Raw genomic sequence first — 16,699 nt, 5'->3', positions numbered from 1 at the left:
CACCACACATAACACAGTGATAACTCCCTGGGTACAGATAATCACCTGCAGTCCTATGTAAAACCCCAGAAAAGACAGTGATACCTCTCTCTGTACAGATAATGCAGTACATGTTACCTGCAGTCCTAATGGCCCCTTTACACTGTCTGAGCAAGGAACAGACTAACAGAGCTTGCCAGTGGCTGATTGCGAGCAGACTGACGCTGGGAACCAGCAGTACATGATATTATCCTATATTACGTCACAGCATGTTCGTAGGAACGCTCGTTAGGGACGATCTGCTGATATAAAGGTGTTGCTGAATACCTGAGGAACGATTGAGATGCTCACTCATCCAGTAATAAGATCGTTGGTGCGGACACCTACGTAAATCATCTATTGCTGGCAGCAGATCATGCCTTCTATACAGCAGTGATAGCTCTCTCAGTAAAGGTAATGCAGTAGATGTTACCTGCAGTCCTAGGTAACACCAGGATAAGGCCTCATGCACACGACCGTTTCGTTTTTTTGCAGGCTGCAAATTGCGGAACGGAACAGGCGGCCCATTGTAGAAATGCCTATTCTTGTCCGCAAAACGGACAAGAATAGGACATGTAAAAAAAAAATTGTGGGGCTACGTAATGAAGCAACGGATGCGGACAGCACATGTAGTGCTGTCCGCATCTTTTGCGGCCCCATTGAAGTGAATGGGTCCGCATCTAAGCAGCCAAAAATGCGGACCAGAACAACGGTCGTGTGCATGAGTCCTAACACAGGATAATGCTCATGTGCACGACCATATTCTGGGTCCGTGTCCGATCCGCTTTTTTAGCGGACACATTCATATCTATGGGTCCTCAAAAAATACGTACAGCACATCGATGACACCAGATGGCAATTTACGGAACATGTCCTATTCTTGTCCGTTTTGCAAACAATAATAGGCAGTTCTAATGAAACATTGTGGCATGCACACGGACGGTATCCATATTTTGCGGTTCTGCAGTTTCCGGTCGCGTACATGAGGCTTTACACCATGTTAACTCTCTGAGTACAGATAATGTGATAGATGTCACCTGCAGTCCTATGTAACGCCACAGATAACACACAGTAATAGCTGAGCTCTGCTACATCCGGGATCACACATGACTATGGCGCCGCCTCCTCCTCTATCAGTGATTCCAGGTCTGTACTTATCCTTCAGTCACAGCGGCGGTGGTTGTCACATGTGTACAAAGCACAATCACTGCAGCGACAGACACCGGTATTTTACTCTTTAGCGTGCAGCAAACACGTTGTGATACTTGTCACTCAATATACGGCAGAGGAGACAAAAAAAACGAAAAGATCCTGAACAGTGGAGCACGGCGTGTGCCTGCTCACCCTTATTATTTGGGAAGTGCCACTCTCACTGATTTTCTACTAATATAATACAGGACAGCATAAAGTAAGGCAAGGCCATCAGAACGTGCGCCAAATTTATAGCAGTGGCACACCTGTCATTTCCTTACGCCAGATCGAGCCTGGCTTACTTTATACTATTATTTTGCGCCAAAAATTATTTAGTAAGATTAAATGTGTGTCTAAAACCCTGATAAATATGGCCCATGGCATGTATACCAGAATTCTGTGCCCTGCAGTGTATTATAATCATAATAATGTACAGTAATATAATATGACCCAATATAACCTAATATATATTGTAATATGCTGGAACTAAAAATGGCATTAAAATATGTGTTCTAATGTGGCGTGATATGCCGTATATGATGTAATATATAATGTATCATTACAGTAATGTCATATATAGTAATACCATATTCTGACATAGTATAGGATAATGTCCTGTACTGCTGGTTCCCAGTGTCAGTCTGCTCACAATCAGCCTCCCTACCGATTTACCCGGCCGCCCTCATCTCTAGAGAAGAAGTTGTCGCCTTTTTTTTTATTTTATTTTTTTATCTAAGTTACAGAGACATCTTTGAAGTGAGACACAAGATGGACGTCTTCCTGGCTGGTGACAAATGATGTCATTATTCCGCTCGCTGCTGGGGTCTTTCCAGGGTCATTATCAAACCCCTCAGCACAATGGAATAATAATGTCTTCAAGATGCGACCACAGCGCTGCTCCGGCAGAGTGGCTCTGGAGACTGGACCTTGGTGGCCCTGAAGGGGTTAACCCCGGCGGAAAACCATCCCTCCCCCCCTTTCCCACCCTTGTCCCTTTTGTTTTTTTGATGTGCGGGTTCCCAGGCGATTATCTGAGGGTGGGGTCTATTCTGATAACTGATAGCTCATCAGCTGTGCAGCTTCTCTGAGAAACAATTGTCCCCGTCCCTGCGCCGGCGCGCTCACTTGTTTGGGAAAAGGTTGCAGAGTCATGGGAAAAGCGGACGAGAACGGGGCCGTAACCAGACCGTCCCCATATTTACAAGATGCAAGAAAACAGCTGCTGCTGACACATCGCTGGCTGGGACAGGGTGTCCTCCTAGGATCAGAGGCTGGGCGTGGCGCCACGTGACACCGTGATAACTGATCGCATCAGGCCCTGTTCACACTGGCTTCATATTTTACATTTTCCTACAAGATACCATTATTTTTTTTTACTCTCATTGACTTACAATAAGTCCATCTTTTCTACAGGGTAGAACATTGCAGCATACTCTGCTGTTCTACCTTTAAAAAAGCAGCAGGACCCTAATGTGAAGGAACTGACATAAGTGTGAACGGCGGCTAAACTCATTATAATATAAAATGACCATGAGTCAACACTGGCAGAGCCGAAATTGTCAGCAGGGGGAGCTGAGCAGATTGAGATATAGCTTATGGGAAAAGATTTAGACATTTATATTTCTGCTCTTTCTGAGTTCATTGTACACGGGGGCCATGGTATTAGTGACTGACAGCTATCCCTGTATACACACTTAAGCCTCATTCACGCGTCATTGTTTCACGGATGTGTGCTGTACCACGGACAGCACACGTCCCCATTTATTTTAATGTGTGTATTCAGACATCAGTGTTTTTAGCACGGATGCATGCTCTATTTTGTCCGTGTTCATGGATCCATCATGTCCATTATAGTCTATGGGTCCGTGAAAACCACAGATGCAACACAGATGCCATCCGTGTTTCACGGATCATTAAGAAGAGATGCTTTGAAAATTATTATAAAATGCAACACGGACAGCAAAAAACGGACACACGGACCCAACACGGACATCTTCACGGATGCATCACTGACCACCTACTCACGGATTTGAGCACAGACAGGGACGTGTGAATGAGGCTTTACACAGAGAATGCTATTCATCCCTGATCATAGCCAAATGAGCCATCCTGAACTCAGAAAGAGCAGAGATGTGTCATCAGAAAATGATCTATTATTTAAGACAAGTTTTTATGGGTTTTTGTCTAGAATTTTTTTTTATTTTTTATTTTTTTTCATGTCCCTATCTATATTTAAAAAAAATAGTCATAAGTAATCATAAAATCATGCACACTGGCTACTAGGACTAAAATACGTCAAGGCTTTGTGTTCTCTGAGAGAAGTCTTATAGGTCATAGACACAATGGATAGCAGGGGTCCTCACTGATTTCTATGGGAGAGTTTTCTAGGCATGCTCTGTGACCTGTGCAGAGGTCAGGACGGAGCAGATAAGCTGGGATATCACCTATAGGGAATGGTGGATCCTGTATTATCTATACAGAGGTGAGATCTGTCATTATAATTCTTCCTGTGATGATAATGAGATGGCTACTAAATCGTTACCTGTACAGAACAGGAAATCTCAACATATAATTCGACCTAGTGGCCAGTGTGAAAACCGAGAGACACATATACGTTTTAGGCCGAATGCACAGGTGAACGGTCCGTGGTATCCCTGCCTGGATTCCTGCTGACAGCAGGAGCGCACGGCGTCATTGGTTTCTATGATGCCGTGCACTTCATGCCGCCGCTGCAGTACAGTAATACACTGGTATGATCTATACGAGTGTATTACTGTAGTGCAGTGGTGGCATGAAACGCACGGCGTCATAGCAACCAATGACGCCGTGCGCTCCTGCTGTCAGCAGGAATCCAGGCCGGGATACCACGGACCGTTCACGGCCGTGTGCATTCGGCCTTAATTATAGACAGTGACATGGAAAACTAAAACAAAAAGAAAATGTTTAACATAAAAATGTGATTTAAACAATAGGTCATTTTCTGATGATACATAATATATTACAAGTTTTACTGAATCTTTTCCCACAAAACTACAGTACAGACCAAAAGTTTGGACACACCTTCACATTCAAAGAGTTTTCTTTATTTTCATGACTATGAAAATTGTAGATTCACACTGAAGGCATCAAAACTATGAATTAACACATGTGGAATTATATACATAACAAACAAGTGTGAAACAACTGAAAATATGTCATATTCTAGGTTCTTCAAAGTAGCCACCTTTTGCTTTGATTACTGCTTTGCACACTCTTGGCATTCTCTTGATGAGCTTCAAGAGGTAGTCCCCTGAAATGGTTTTCACTTCACAGGTGTGCCCTGTCAGGTTTAATAAGTGGGATTTCTTGCCTTATAAATGGGGTTGGGACCATCAGTGGCGTTGAGGAGAAGTCAGGTGGATACACAGCTGATAGTCCTACTGAATAGACTGTTAGAATTTGTATTATGGCAAGAAAAAAGCAGCTAAGTAAAGAAAAACGAGTGGCCATCATTACTTTAAGAAATGAAGGTCAGTCAGTCAGCCGAAAAATTGGGAAAACTTTGAAAGTAAGGGCTATTTCACCATGAAGGAGAGTGATGGGGTGCTGCGCCAGATGACCTGGCCTCCACAGTCACCGGACCTGAACCCAATCGAGATGGTTTGGGGTGAGCTGGACCGCAGAGTGAAGGCAAAAGGGCCAACAAGTGCTAAGCATCTCTGGGAACTCCTTCAAGACTGTTGGAAGACCATTTCAGGGGACTACCTCTTGAAGCTCATCAAGAGAATGCCAAGAGTGTGCAAAGCAGTAATCAAAGCAAAAGGTGGCTACTTTGAAGAACCTAGAAAATGACATATTTTCAGTTGTTTCACACTTGTTTGTTATGTATATAATTCCACATGTGTTAATTCATAGTTTTGATGCCTCCATAGTCATGAAAATAAAGAAAACTCTTTAAATGAGAAGGTGTGTCCAAACTTTTGTTCTGTACTGTATATATCAATCTGCTCCGCGCCTCCTGCTCTATAACCTGCTGCGGACTGCACTGCATCCTATGGGGACAAACCAATACACTGTAACAACCTGATAAATGTTTAGCTTCCTTGCCCCAAAAGTAATGACTATTGGTCCCACCGCCCTTGGTCAGATGACTTATTACAGGACACAGGTCGCTTTCTTTTGCTTAATGCATACTAATGGCAGACGGACTAGTTCTGCTCAGGGTCCGCGCCATTCCTGCTGCATGATCAACATAATTACTATTTATTCCCAAAAACACATTAAGATTTATTGAATAAAATGTGCAGCAAGGTTATGGCAACCCTCCCCAGTATTGTTAGAGTCCTTTATAAAAATGTATCCCAATTATGACTGTGAAAGGCGCAGAGGCGATGGCGGCTTAATGAGCATGCGGCGCGGTCACCGCGTCTGTCAGGTGTATGTTTTTTTTTATTTTTAACCAAGTTCTGAATGATTAAACAAGTGGCAGAATCTTTAGATAGGGAAGGAATAAATCGCGTCGGAATGGACGGTGAAATATTATAATATTTAATATAGAAATATATAATGGTGGCTCAGTGGTTAGCACTTGTGCCTTGCAGCGCTGAGGTCCTGGGTTAGAATCCGACCAAGGACAACATCTGCATGGAGTTTGTATGTTCTCCCCGTGTTTGTGTGAGTTTACTCCCACACTCCAAAGACATACCGATAGGGACCTTAGATTGTGAGCCTCATTGGGGACAGTTGGTTGCTAATGGTAATGCTAATGTCTGTAAAGCGCTGCGAAATATAGTAGCGCTATATAAGTGCATAAAATAAATAAATATTAAATATTTTATATATAATATATATTTTTATATATAAAGTATTATGAATACGACTTTCTGTATGGAGCCAGTGACATGGGGGGGAAATTCAGAACAGCAATGGTCAAATAACACAGCCTGCTTTGTGGCATACATTGTGCGTGGCCCCCATGCGCTCTGCCAGTCAATGGTCAGTGGTTCGCAGGGAACCAATCCGATCATGCCATAAACCTTAGCATGCAGATATCTAAATATGGTGATGTTTATTTCAGATTACACCTGTAATAAGGGACACTGACATAAGATTTAAAGGGGAACTCCACCTAATTTTATCTTTTGTCAAAAGATGCTTTTTGAAGCAGCCTCATTAAATGGCGCTAAACTGCAAGCAGACACCCACTCCAGGAAGGGACAAGTCTCTTCTTGGCATAGTCATGGCTTTAAACCACTGTCCTGTGAACTGCAGCTCGGCCTCCCATTGAAAACAACTGGAGGTAGACACCACGCAGCTGCCCGCGGTGTCCGCTTTAAATTCCAAATGCAAATTCCGCTGTGTGAATGAGCCCATACATCAGCAATCTGCTGTAGGGGACTAGAGGCTCTACAGGTGGACTCTTCTATTTTGGTGATGTGCACAGATCCCACCTGCTGTCTACATGACATAACAGAAGATACGTGTAGGTGGAGTCCTCCTTTAATGAGACAGGGGGGTGTTTCCTGACCTGTATTTGCTGTTGGAGCAGGTTGATTTTATGCTGCTGCTGCAGGAGCTGCTGCTGTTGTCTTGCAATCTGTAAAATAAAATGCAATTACCGGTTATTAATGCCAAGCTGCGCCAAAGTTACAGGTCAGAGCTAATCATAAGACTCAATACATGTGACTGCTACCATGTTGGGACAGTTTGGTGCCTGATGTCTCAGCCCATTTTATAAGGTGCGGGCTGTCAGGTGGACTCACCTGTTCTTGCTGCTGTTTGGCCAGTTCCATCTGCTGCCGCTGTTTCTCGATCTGTGAAGCTGCAAGTTTTTTCTGCTCGTCATGCGCTGCCAGCAGCTGTTCTCGCAGACTGGTGAGCTGGTTTATCATTCCCATGAGCTGGCGCTCCTTCTCCGCTAGGCTTTCTGGAGTCCCTGGGGATGAATGCAAGAATTAATGGGAATGTTCCTTACATAAAGATTCTGTCTGAACAATCCCTTCTACCCGCTCCCCCAACTGTGAGACCCTATGAGGAATGGACACCATGTAACCCCAACAAGCTGGGGGACGGAGAAGGGAGTTAAAAGTGTTAAAAAGTTGTTTAGGGCTGTGGGACAGGGAAGATATGAGAGATGAGAAGTAGGCCTGTTTTGCACCAGCGAGTGAGGATTTGAATATGAGGAGGGATTGCTTGTATGTGGTGAAGTGATCCTTAGAATGGGATTTCTTCCATCGCCGCTCAGCAGCCCTGGAAGCTTGTCTGAGTTTTTTGGTCAGGTTGGTGTGCCAGGGTTGTCTGTTGATTTTTCGGGTTTTATTGTCTGTGAGGGGGGCAGCAATGTCCAGAGCTGTACTTTTTGTGGTGTTCTACAGGGTGGTGGCGGCATCTGGGTCTTGGAGGGAACAGATGGTAGAGAGTGGGAGAAGAGAGTCAGAAAGCAAGCGAAAGTTGAGATGTTTAAGGTTCCTGCGGGGGTGTGTTAGCGTGTGGACCAGGGGAGCAGTAGAAGAGACGAGTGAAGGTGAGTAGGTTGTGGTCGGATGGGGGAGAGGTGAATTAGAAAGGTTAGATAGGGAGCAGAGGCGGGTAAAGATCAGATCCAGAGTGCGACCATCTCTGTGGGTGGGAGCTGAAGACCACTGTGATAGGCCGAAGGAGGAAGAGAGTGATAGGAGTTTAGAGGCGGCTGAGTGGCAGGTGTCAATAGGGATGTTGAAGTCACCCATGATGATAGTGGGGATGTCAGCAGAAAGAAAGTGTAGGAGCCAGGTGTTAAAGTGGTCAAGAAAGATGGTGGCTGGGCCTGGGGGGCGGTAAAGGAGAGCAGCTTGGAGGTTCTAGGGAGAGTAGATGCGAACAGAGTGTACTTCAAATGAAGTGAGTGTAATGGAGGGTGGCAGTGGAGTTGGGCTGTAGGAGCAGGTGTCTGATAGGAGAAGATGCTTGCAGCCGGGGCGGGGGGTGTGAGTGAAATGAAATCCGCTATAAGGCTGGGTTCACACGAGCGTGTCCGGATTAGTTCCGGATGCGTCCCGGTGTGTTGCGGCAAACCCGCGCGAGTAGGAATGCAATTGCAGTCAGTTTTGACTGCGATTGCGTTCCGATGTTCAGTTTTTATCGCGCGTGTGCAATGTGTTTTGCACGCGCGTGATAAAAAACCGACTGTGGTACCCAGACCCGAACTTCTTCACAGAAGTTCAGGTTTGGGATCGGGGCTGTGTAGATGTTATTATTTTCCCTTATAACATGGTTATAAGGGAAAATAATAGCATTCTGAAAACAGAATGCTTAGTACAAGGTCAATTGAGGGTTAAAAATAATTAAAAAAAATTAACTCACCTTCTCCTCTTGTTCGCGTAGTTCTCCCGGTCTTTAGTTCTTTAAAAGATAAACTATGGGCTAAAGGACCTTTGGTGACGTCAGATCACATGCTACATCACCGCGGTGATGGACCATGTGATTGGAGCATGTGATCTGACGTCACCAAAGGTCCTTTAGCCCATAGTTTATCTTTTAAAGAACTAAAGACCGGGAGAACTACGCGAACAAGAGGAGAAGGTGAGTTAATTTTTTTTATTATTTTTAACCCTCAATTGACCTTGTACTAAGCATTCTGTTTTCAGAATGCTATTATTTTCCCTTATAACCATGTTATAAGGGAAAATAATATAGTGAATAGACTGTCACCTAGCAACCATGCGTGAAAATCGCACCGCATCCGCACTTGCTTGCGGATGCTTGCGATTTTCACGCAACCCCATTCACTTCTATGGGGCGTTGCGTGAAAAACGCAGAATATAGAGCATGCTGCGATTTTCACGCAACGCACAAGTGATGCGTGAAAATCACCGCTCATCTGAACAGCCCCATAGAAATGAATGGGTCGGGATTCAGTGCGGGTGCAATGCGTTCACCTACCGCATTGCACCCGCGCGGAATACTCGCCCGTGTGAACGCAGCCTAAGAGAGTGCAGCAGGGGAGGAGGTGTCTGTAGTTTTTCCCCTAAGTTTGCTTTAGTGTTTTCTGGCAATCTGCAAAGTTCTTCAGGGTTTTTTTCCTCATGGATTTCATCAGTTTTGGATGTTTTTTCATGCGTGTGGAGAATCACGTATATTCTCCAAACAACCATCAGTGAAAAATGGACTGCACATGGATGCCATTAACGCACTAACTTCAAGGCTTATTTCACTCGAGTGATGTTTCCATCCAGATGCGGTCCGTTTTTATAAAAAAAATGGAAAGCATTTGGATGAAACAGTTACCCATTTATTACAATGGGTATATGCACATGAGCAGTGTTTTTCACTGGAAGAATCGCAGCATGCTCTATGTTGTCTGTTTTTCCGTGCGGGACTGGTCCGTTCAAGTCAATGGGTCATCTTGGAAAAAAAAAAAAAAACTGACAGCACAGGGACAGCTTTTTTTCAATGATTGTTGCTAGATGTGTGTTATTCTAGTTTTATTTAATATGTGTGAAAATGCATCAAAAACTACAGACATCCTTTTGGAAAAAAGCCAGAACTTAGCAGATTTGCAGACGACACTGAGAAAAAAAATGTCAAAACCCGGACAAGTTCCATACCGCTTGTATGAAAGAGGCCTTATCCGGACTGTAGTATAATGGAATGAGTGCCAGTAAGCATGAAAACCTCCCTACCTTGTGTCATGCAGAAACATTTACATCTATATGTGACTGATATCAGCCACTCCTTTTTATAAAGCTCCTGCACTGTAATAAGCCCCGGGATTTGAGGGCGACTGTCCCTTTAAGAGCAGTAGTCATCTCAGTCTGGATTTCTTGTTTGTTACTTTCCCTTTTGGAACAAAATGTTTTTTAGTCTGTAAAACCAGCATAATCCGATGAGTAACAATTTGCTGATATTTTCCTCCATTTCAATAAGAAATTTATTTCCAGTGAAATCTCCTAAGGGAAAACATTCAGGAGGATTCTAAAAATATCTGTAAACACGGAACTCCGCTGACAGCGCACACCCTGAGATGGCGCTCCTCTGCCTGACTGTGCCGCCTGGTACCACTGTGTAAACCGACCGCCAGAAAAAAATTAAATAAAAAATGACATCATTGTGCATCACAGAGATGTCCAGAACCGGGAGCACTCCTGGGAAAGCTGGGTGACTACCAATAAGGCCTCATGCACACGACCGTTGTTGTGTTCCGTGTCCGTTGTTCAGTTTTTCATGATTTTCTGCGGACCCATTGTCGTCCGTGATCCGTGGTTCCAGTCCGTCAAAAAAATATAACCTGTCCAATTTTTTTGCACGGAAAACGGTTCGCGGACCCACTCAGGTCAATGGGACTGTGAAAAAACGCGGAGGCACACAAGATTGTCACCCGCGTCCGCGTCCATTTTTTTCCTATCATTTGCATGGCAAACTTGACTTAGACTTTTTTTTACTTTCCTTCATGTCTGGTGATCCTCCAAAAATAAAGGAAGACACACGGAAACAAAAACGGAAACGAATCACGGAACAACGGAACCCCATTTTGCGGAACGGAACACAACAACGGTCGTGTGCATGAGGCCTGAGGCAGCTTCTATAATCCCAGACTGAATGGCAACTTCATGTCTCCCCACCACAACATATCTAGTCTGGGAAAGCTGGGTGACAACCAATATGACTACCTGGGTTGTCACCCAGCTTTTTGAGAGCTGTAATTTACAACAAGACAAGAATTGCTGTTGAGGTGACAACGCTCGCAGTGGCCATTACCCAGCAATTCTGCCTTACTGTGCCGCTATGAGAGGGAGGAATTGCGCCACCTGCTGGATGATGGCTTCAATTTCGCCTCCGCCATGTTCGGCTCATTAGCATGTGACAGTTAATAAGAATTTTACATGACGACTGGTCTGCGGTCACCAGTCCTGGGGTTCATTGCTTAAAAGCCTCCGCAAATAATTACAGCCCATTGTCCATAATTGTGCTCAAATGGAAAAAACGAGCAAAGGCGATGGCGAGTGCAAGAGCAGAGCCACGGTAAATATTGTAAAAATTGGAATACATTGACCAATTGACTTCAGTTCCTGTAATTATGGGGCAGTGTTTTCCTCGGCACATTCGTTGCACAGAGGTCACACACATTAATGTAACTCAGACCGACCGTTCTCCGGTATGAACGCTGCACAAATATTACTGAAATGTAGAAAATGAATTCCGAAATGAGTCTAACGCGCGCTGCAAAATATATGATTAACGGCTACTTAACAGCGCGGGGGCGACTACAGGTGTAAAAACATTAGCTGAGGGAGAAGAAGTAACATTTCCTCCACTTCTATTCCCATCACTGAATCTGGAGAATCATCAGGCGTCCACGACTGGCATCTGATAACCCGGAAATTCCAATAATCCGGCAGCACTGGGATTTCAGAGGGGGAGGACTGAGCCCCACTCACGAGGCTTTAGGGCTCGTTCACACGAACGTTTTTTTGCGTTCCGTAAACAGGCCGTTTATTGCGTTCCATATACGGTCCGTATACGGAACCATTCATTTCAATGGGTCCGCAAAAAAAACGGAATGTCCGCAATTCCGTTCCGCTAGATTTTGAGTCTTGTCCTATTCTTGTTCGCAAATCACGGTCTGTGGCTCCATTCAAGTCAATGGGTCCGCAAAAAAACGGAACACATACGGAAATGCATCCGTATGTCTTCCGTATCCGTTCTGTTTTTTACGGAACCATCTATTGAAAATGTTATGCCCAGCCCAATTTTTTCTATGTAATTACTGTATACTGTATAGGCCATACGGAAAAACGGAACCGAAACGGAAACAAAAAACGGAACAACGGATCCGGAAAAAACGGATGAAAAAGCCATACGGTCGTGTGAAAGAGGCCTTAGGGTCCATTCACACGTCCGTAAGTGTTTTGCGGATCCGCAAATTGCGGATCCACAAAACACGGACACCTGCAATGTGCGATCCGCAATTTGCGGATCCGCACATCACAGACACTATAATAGAAAATGCCTTTTATGGTCCGCAATTGCGGACAAGAATAGGACATGTTCTATTTTTTCCAGGAACGAAATTGCGGATCCCGAAAAAACGGATGCGGATCCCGAAAATGCAGATGCAGATCCAGGAAATGTGGATTTGCATCCGTTCCAGCCCCATTGAAAGTGAATGGGTCCGCAAATTGCGGAATGAATGCGGACCCAAATTACGGACGTGTGAATGGACCCTTAGGCTGGGACCTGCCTCTTCTCTGGTCCGATAATCCCGAATGTTTAAGGGCTCTTTCACACGAGTGGATGCCGTGCGGGTAAGGCTACTCACGTTTTGGCTTTCTGTTTGTGAGATCCGTTCAGGGCTCTTACCAGCGGTCCAAAACGGGTCAGTTTTGCCCTAATGCATTCTGAATGGAAAAGGATCCGCTCAGAATGCATCAGTTTGCCTCCGTTCAGTCACCATTCTGCTCTGGAGGCTGCCTGCAGCATTTTGGTGTCCGTCTGACGAAACTGAGCGAAACGGATCCGTCCTGGCACACAATGTAAGGTAATTAGGGACGGATCAGTTTTCTCTGACACAATCTGGCACAATAAGACATGGCTATATAAGACATAATACAACCGGATCCGTTCATGACGGATGCATGCGGTTGTATTATTGTAATGGATGCGTTTTTGCTGATCCATGACGGATCCGCAAAAAACGCTAGTGTGAAAGTAGCCTTATCCGCTGCGTGAAAGAGTGGCAAACCCCGCTCCGGACAGCAGAGACACGGAGCAGTAACAGGATTGATAATGCTCTTTGCCTCTCTGACCTTTTTACTACAAAATTAAGGTGACAACTTTATCTCACTGTGATTTTGACCATTATCAATCCTGTTACTGCTCCGTGTCTCTGCTGTCCGGAGCGCGGCTTGGCCCTCATTCACGTATCTGGGAGTTCTGAGAACAGTTTAGAATATGTGAATGCTGGGAGTTGTGGAGTGGCGGAGGTTGCTGACCCCTGCTGAAGTGAGATGGACCCGTTACCCACTAGATCGGCGGTAAATTGCACCCTCGCGGGGAAACGCGCCACTGCATACGTTTCCACGGTCACATTGCTGACGTTCAGCTGCTCTTGACATGATGTTTGTCAGATTTTGCCTGTGCATTCCCGGAGAGATCCTAAAACCAGTTAGGTTCCATTGATCTCTAGACCCGGGAGATTATCCCCCATAATCCTCATATTAACGCCGCCGTGAAGCGCACGCTGTCATTCAGGGCGCTTTCTATCACGAAAAGGATTAATATTTTTTTCTTAATCCGTAACCAGTGGCTGCAGCAGCTTTATTATCTGTATTTGAAAACTGATCTTGACTTACATCTTACACTCCAGTCACATCCAAAGCTGCAGTCACAAGTCTGTTGTTACATTGCCTTAGACTCCACACAGTTACAGCCTTGCCGATCACCACCAGAGCTGCACCAAATTCTGCTTGCGCGACGTCTACTCCATCACTGCTTATTTGCTAATATTGGTAACAGTCTAGTTCACATACCATTACAAACTGCAATTTAGGAGATTTTGTGTTCTCTTCCGCACACCCTTGTTCAGTGCATCACAGCAGGACATCCTCCATACAGATCCAGCAGTAATACCACGCAGAACTTCACTGCAGCTTCAACAGTGTCTGGACAAGATGTAACACCAAAATTCTGACTGCAGCTCTAGATGTGTCTGGAGTACGACATAATGTAGCAGTCAAATTGTGACTGCAGCTCTGGATGTGTCTGGAGTACGAAATAATGTAGCAATCAAATTGTGACTGCAGCTCTAGATGTGTCTGGAGCATGTCATGAGGTAACAGCAGAATACTGACTGCAAATCTGGATGTGTTGGGAGCATGACATGATGCAATACCAAAATTAAGACTGCAGCTCTGGATGTTTCTGGAGCATGCCATTATGTAACAGCAGAATAGTGACTGCAGTTCTGGATGTGTCTGGAGAATGATGGGATGTAACAGCAGAATAGTGACTGCAGCTCTGGATGTGTCTGGAGAATGATGGGATGTAACAGCAGAATAGTGACTGCAGCTCTGTATGTGTCTGGAGAATGATGGGATGTAACAGCAGAATAGTGACTGCAGCTCTGGATGTGTGTGGAGCATGAAATGAAGTACCGTAAGAGCAGATGTGTAACTGCAGCTCTAGATGTGTCTGGACTCTGGAGTATAAAACCTGATGTAAGAGCAAAAATGTGACTCTACCTCTCAATGTGACTGGAGTATGTCATGATATAGCAGGATAGTCACTGCAGCTCTCGATGTGACTCAAGTATAAGACTTGATATAACAGTAGAATTGTGACTGCAGCTGTGGATGTGACTGGAGTATAAGACAGTCTGGAGTTACAATGTCGTTTTTGGACTTGGAAGAGACTTTCTCCCCTTGCAGGTGAAGTTTAAATGAGCATCTATCAGCATCTGATACTCCAGAATAAATGATCATCCGCTAAAGACTTTTTACTGTAATAAATACAAGCTTCACCCCCCTCCAGGTAACACTTTGGCATGCAGGAGGTCTGCGCTGGGCACCCAGCCTCGAGAGTCTGACGTGCTGTGATGGTGGAAAGACCAAGGCTATTATTTTTATAAAACATCACTACTGGGATTCATACACGGAGTGAGCCAAATCCCGTAATTGTCTGAGCGCAGTGACAGGAGCCCTGAGCGACTGGTGGGGTCAGAAGATGTAGACGTAGTGATCATGGGGGACAGGGACGTTTCTACATGTCATATCACTCATCCCTTTGAAGAACGGCTGATAACAGGGAGCAACAGATTATTCTTACTGTCCTGCAGCCAGCCTTTCCTCAGCCTGAAATGGCTGACAGCAGAGAGCAATAGATTAAATACATCTGTCCTACAGTCAACACAACCTTTATTCACAGAGTAGACCAAGAGCTGACACTTCAAACATCTGCCCTCCCCTCCCCCAATATATACAGAATCAGGGACCAAACTATTTCTCTGTTGACTTTTGATTGTGGCACCTTGAGGGGGGGGGGGGGACACTGGACACCTGCAGCTGTTTCTCACCCGGAAAATAAAGCCCCTTCCTCCATTCTTCTCCTGAGATGGGAGGCTGCTCCTAGCGGTGACGTTCCCCCCGGCTCCTTGCGCGCTCTTCGCTATTGTTCGTGTGCATTGAGATCTGACGTCTCCTCGCTGCGCTGAGCCAAGTGGAATAATTGCGGAGATCTTCGGACGGATAATTACTTGGGGAGAGTTAATCTTGTTACCTTCGATTAGGAGATGGGTGAATCCCCTTAAAATTATCCACAAAAAAAAAAAAAAAAAGTACCCCCTCCCCCCCACAGGAGGGATCCTATTGTGGAGCTTCCTAATTAATCCAGAAACAAACGCGTCGCACTTCTCTGCTAAAGTTCTGGACATTTTTGTTGCGTCTTGTGCATTGTGGATGATTTCTGTCCCCACCATCTGATGTATATTTTTAATGAGTGATAAAGCAGCACAGCTTAAAAACATCCAAAACTCAACATGGAAAAGCCCAAAAAACCGTGGTACTTTTTTTTTTTTTGCCGAAAAATATTTTTTGGTCATGAATCTGCAATGGAACTTACAAGCAGATGTGAACATGCCCTTACATCTATGGTCTGCTTTCACATTTGTGTCCTTACCCTTGATAGTTAAAAATATCGCTCGGTGGACCAGCGGCCAAATCTTCCGGTGCTCTAAATGGTCATATAAAATTGTCAAGGTACAACAACTCCCAGCAAGTCCTGTCGGGCCGCTCCAGGCCTAACCTTTCGGGTTGCCCTACATATGGCTTTTGGCGTTTCTGTCATGGCTGGTAAAGAACGCCACATGATCAGACGGCGGTTTTCACAATTCTCCCCGTATGTGAATGGGACATTGTTATCCATTGTTATAGAGAGACCATGAAATGTTTTTTTTCCCCCTGAATGTCCTCATTTTTTGAGAAGAATGGTGGTCTCTATGGGAGCACTGAGGCTCCGTCACCCTGTCTAGTTGCTGTTTTCTCAGAAATTTTCAGCTTTCCGGAGAGAAGTAAAAAAAAAAAACCTGGGAGTTTTCCTAAGTGGAATAAAGGCGCGGTGTTGTGTGGATACCTGAGCGGCCATGAAGGCGGCGACTGGAGAATAGAAAGCCTTTGTTATCCGGCGAGGGTCAGACGGCTGAACGTAAACACGGCCCCTGTTGTCTCACCAAATACAGCTGCGCCCCATCTGAATCCCCCTTTGTCAGGCAGCGGTGGCACAAATGTGTCATTCTTGTGCAGTAAATAACCCAGACCCCCCTGACCTCGCAACGATCCTACAAGTCAAATTAATCTCCCCCTAGAGGGCCGGACTCAATTACCTTCTCCCTGATTGCAAACCTCACACCGACAATGGACAATAATGGCCGCTGTCATGGGAGTCACAGGAACAATAAACCAGGGCTTGTTTTCACAGCTTTCTGCCAAACCTGACCCCCCCCCCCCTCCACATAACCCCTCAGCACACTGCTACACTGTCT

At 45.1% G+C, this 16,699-nt stretch overlaps 1 protein-coding gene across 4 annotated transcripts in view; it reads right to left on the bottom strand.

Moving 5' to 3' along the window:
• The window catches only part of SOX5 (SRY-box transcription factor 5), a 209,102-nt gene that overhangs the window by 73,201 nt on the left and 119,202 nt on the right, over window positions 1-16,699 (bottom strand). For all 4 annotated transcript variants that reach the window (XM_040437563.1, XM_040437555.1, XM_040437571.1 and 1 more), the window contains 2 exons: window positions 6,951-7,123; window positions 6,716-6,784 (listed from right to left, as the gene is read on the bottom strand). In XM_040437563.1, the coding sequence (XP_040293497.1) occupies window positions 6,716-6,784; window positions 6,951-7,123 (242 nt within the window). The remainder of the gene's footprint in view (window positions 1-6,715; window positions 6,785-6,950; window positions 7,124-16,699) is intronic.

Source organism: Bufo bufo, chromosome 1, assembly GCF_905171765.1.
Source record: "Bufo bufo chromosome 1, aBufBuf1.1, whole genome shotgun sequence".
In the NCBI taxonomy this organism is placed as follows: Eukaryota; Metazoa; Chordata; class Amphibia; order Anura; family Bufonidae; genus Bufo; species Bufo bufo.
Note: the sequence above shows the minus strand (reverse complement) of the source record. Positions and strands in the feature narration are given on the sequence as shown.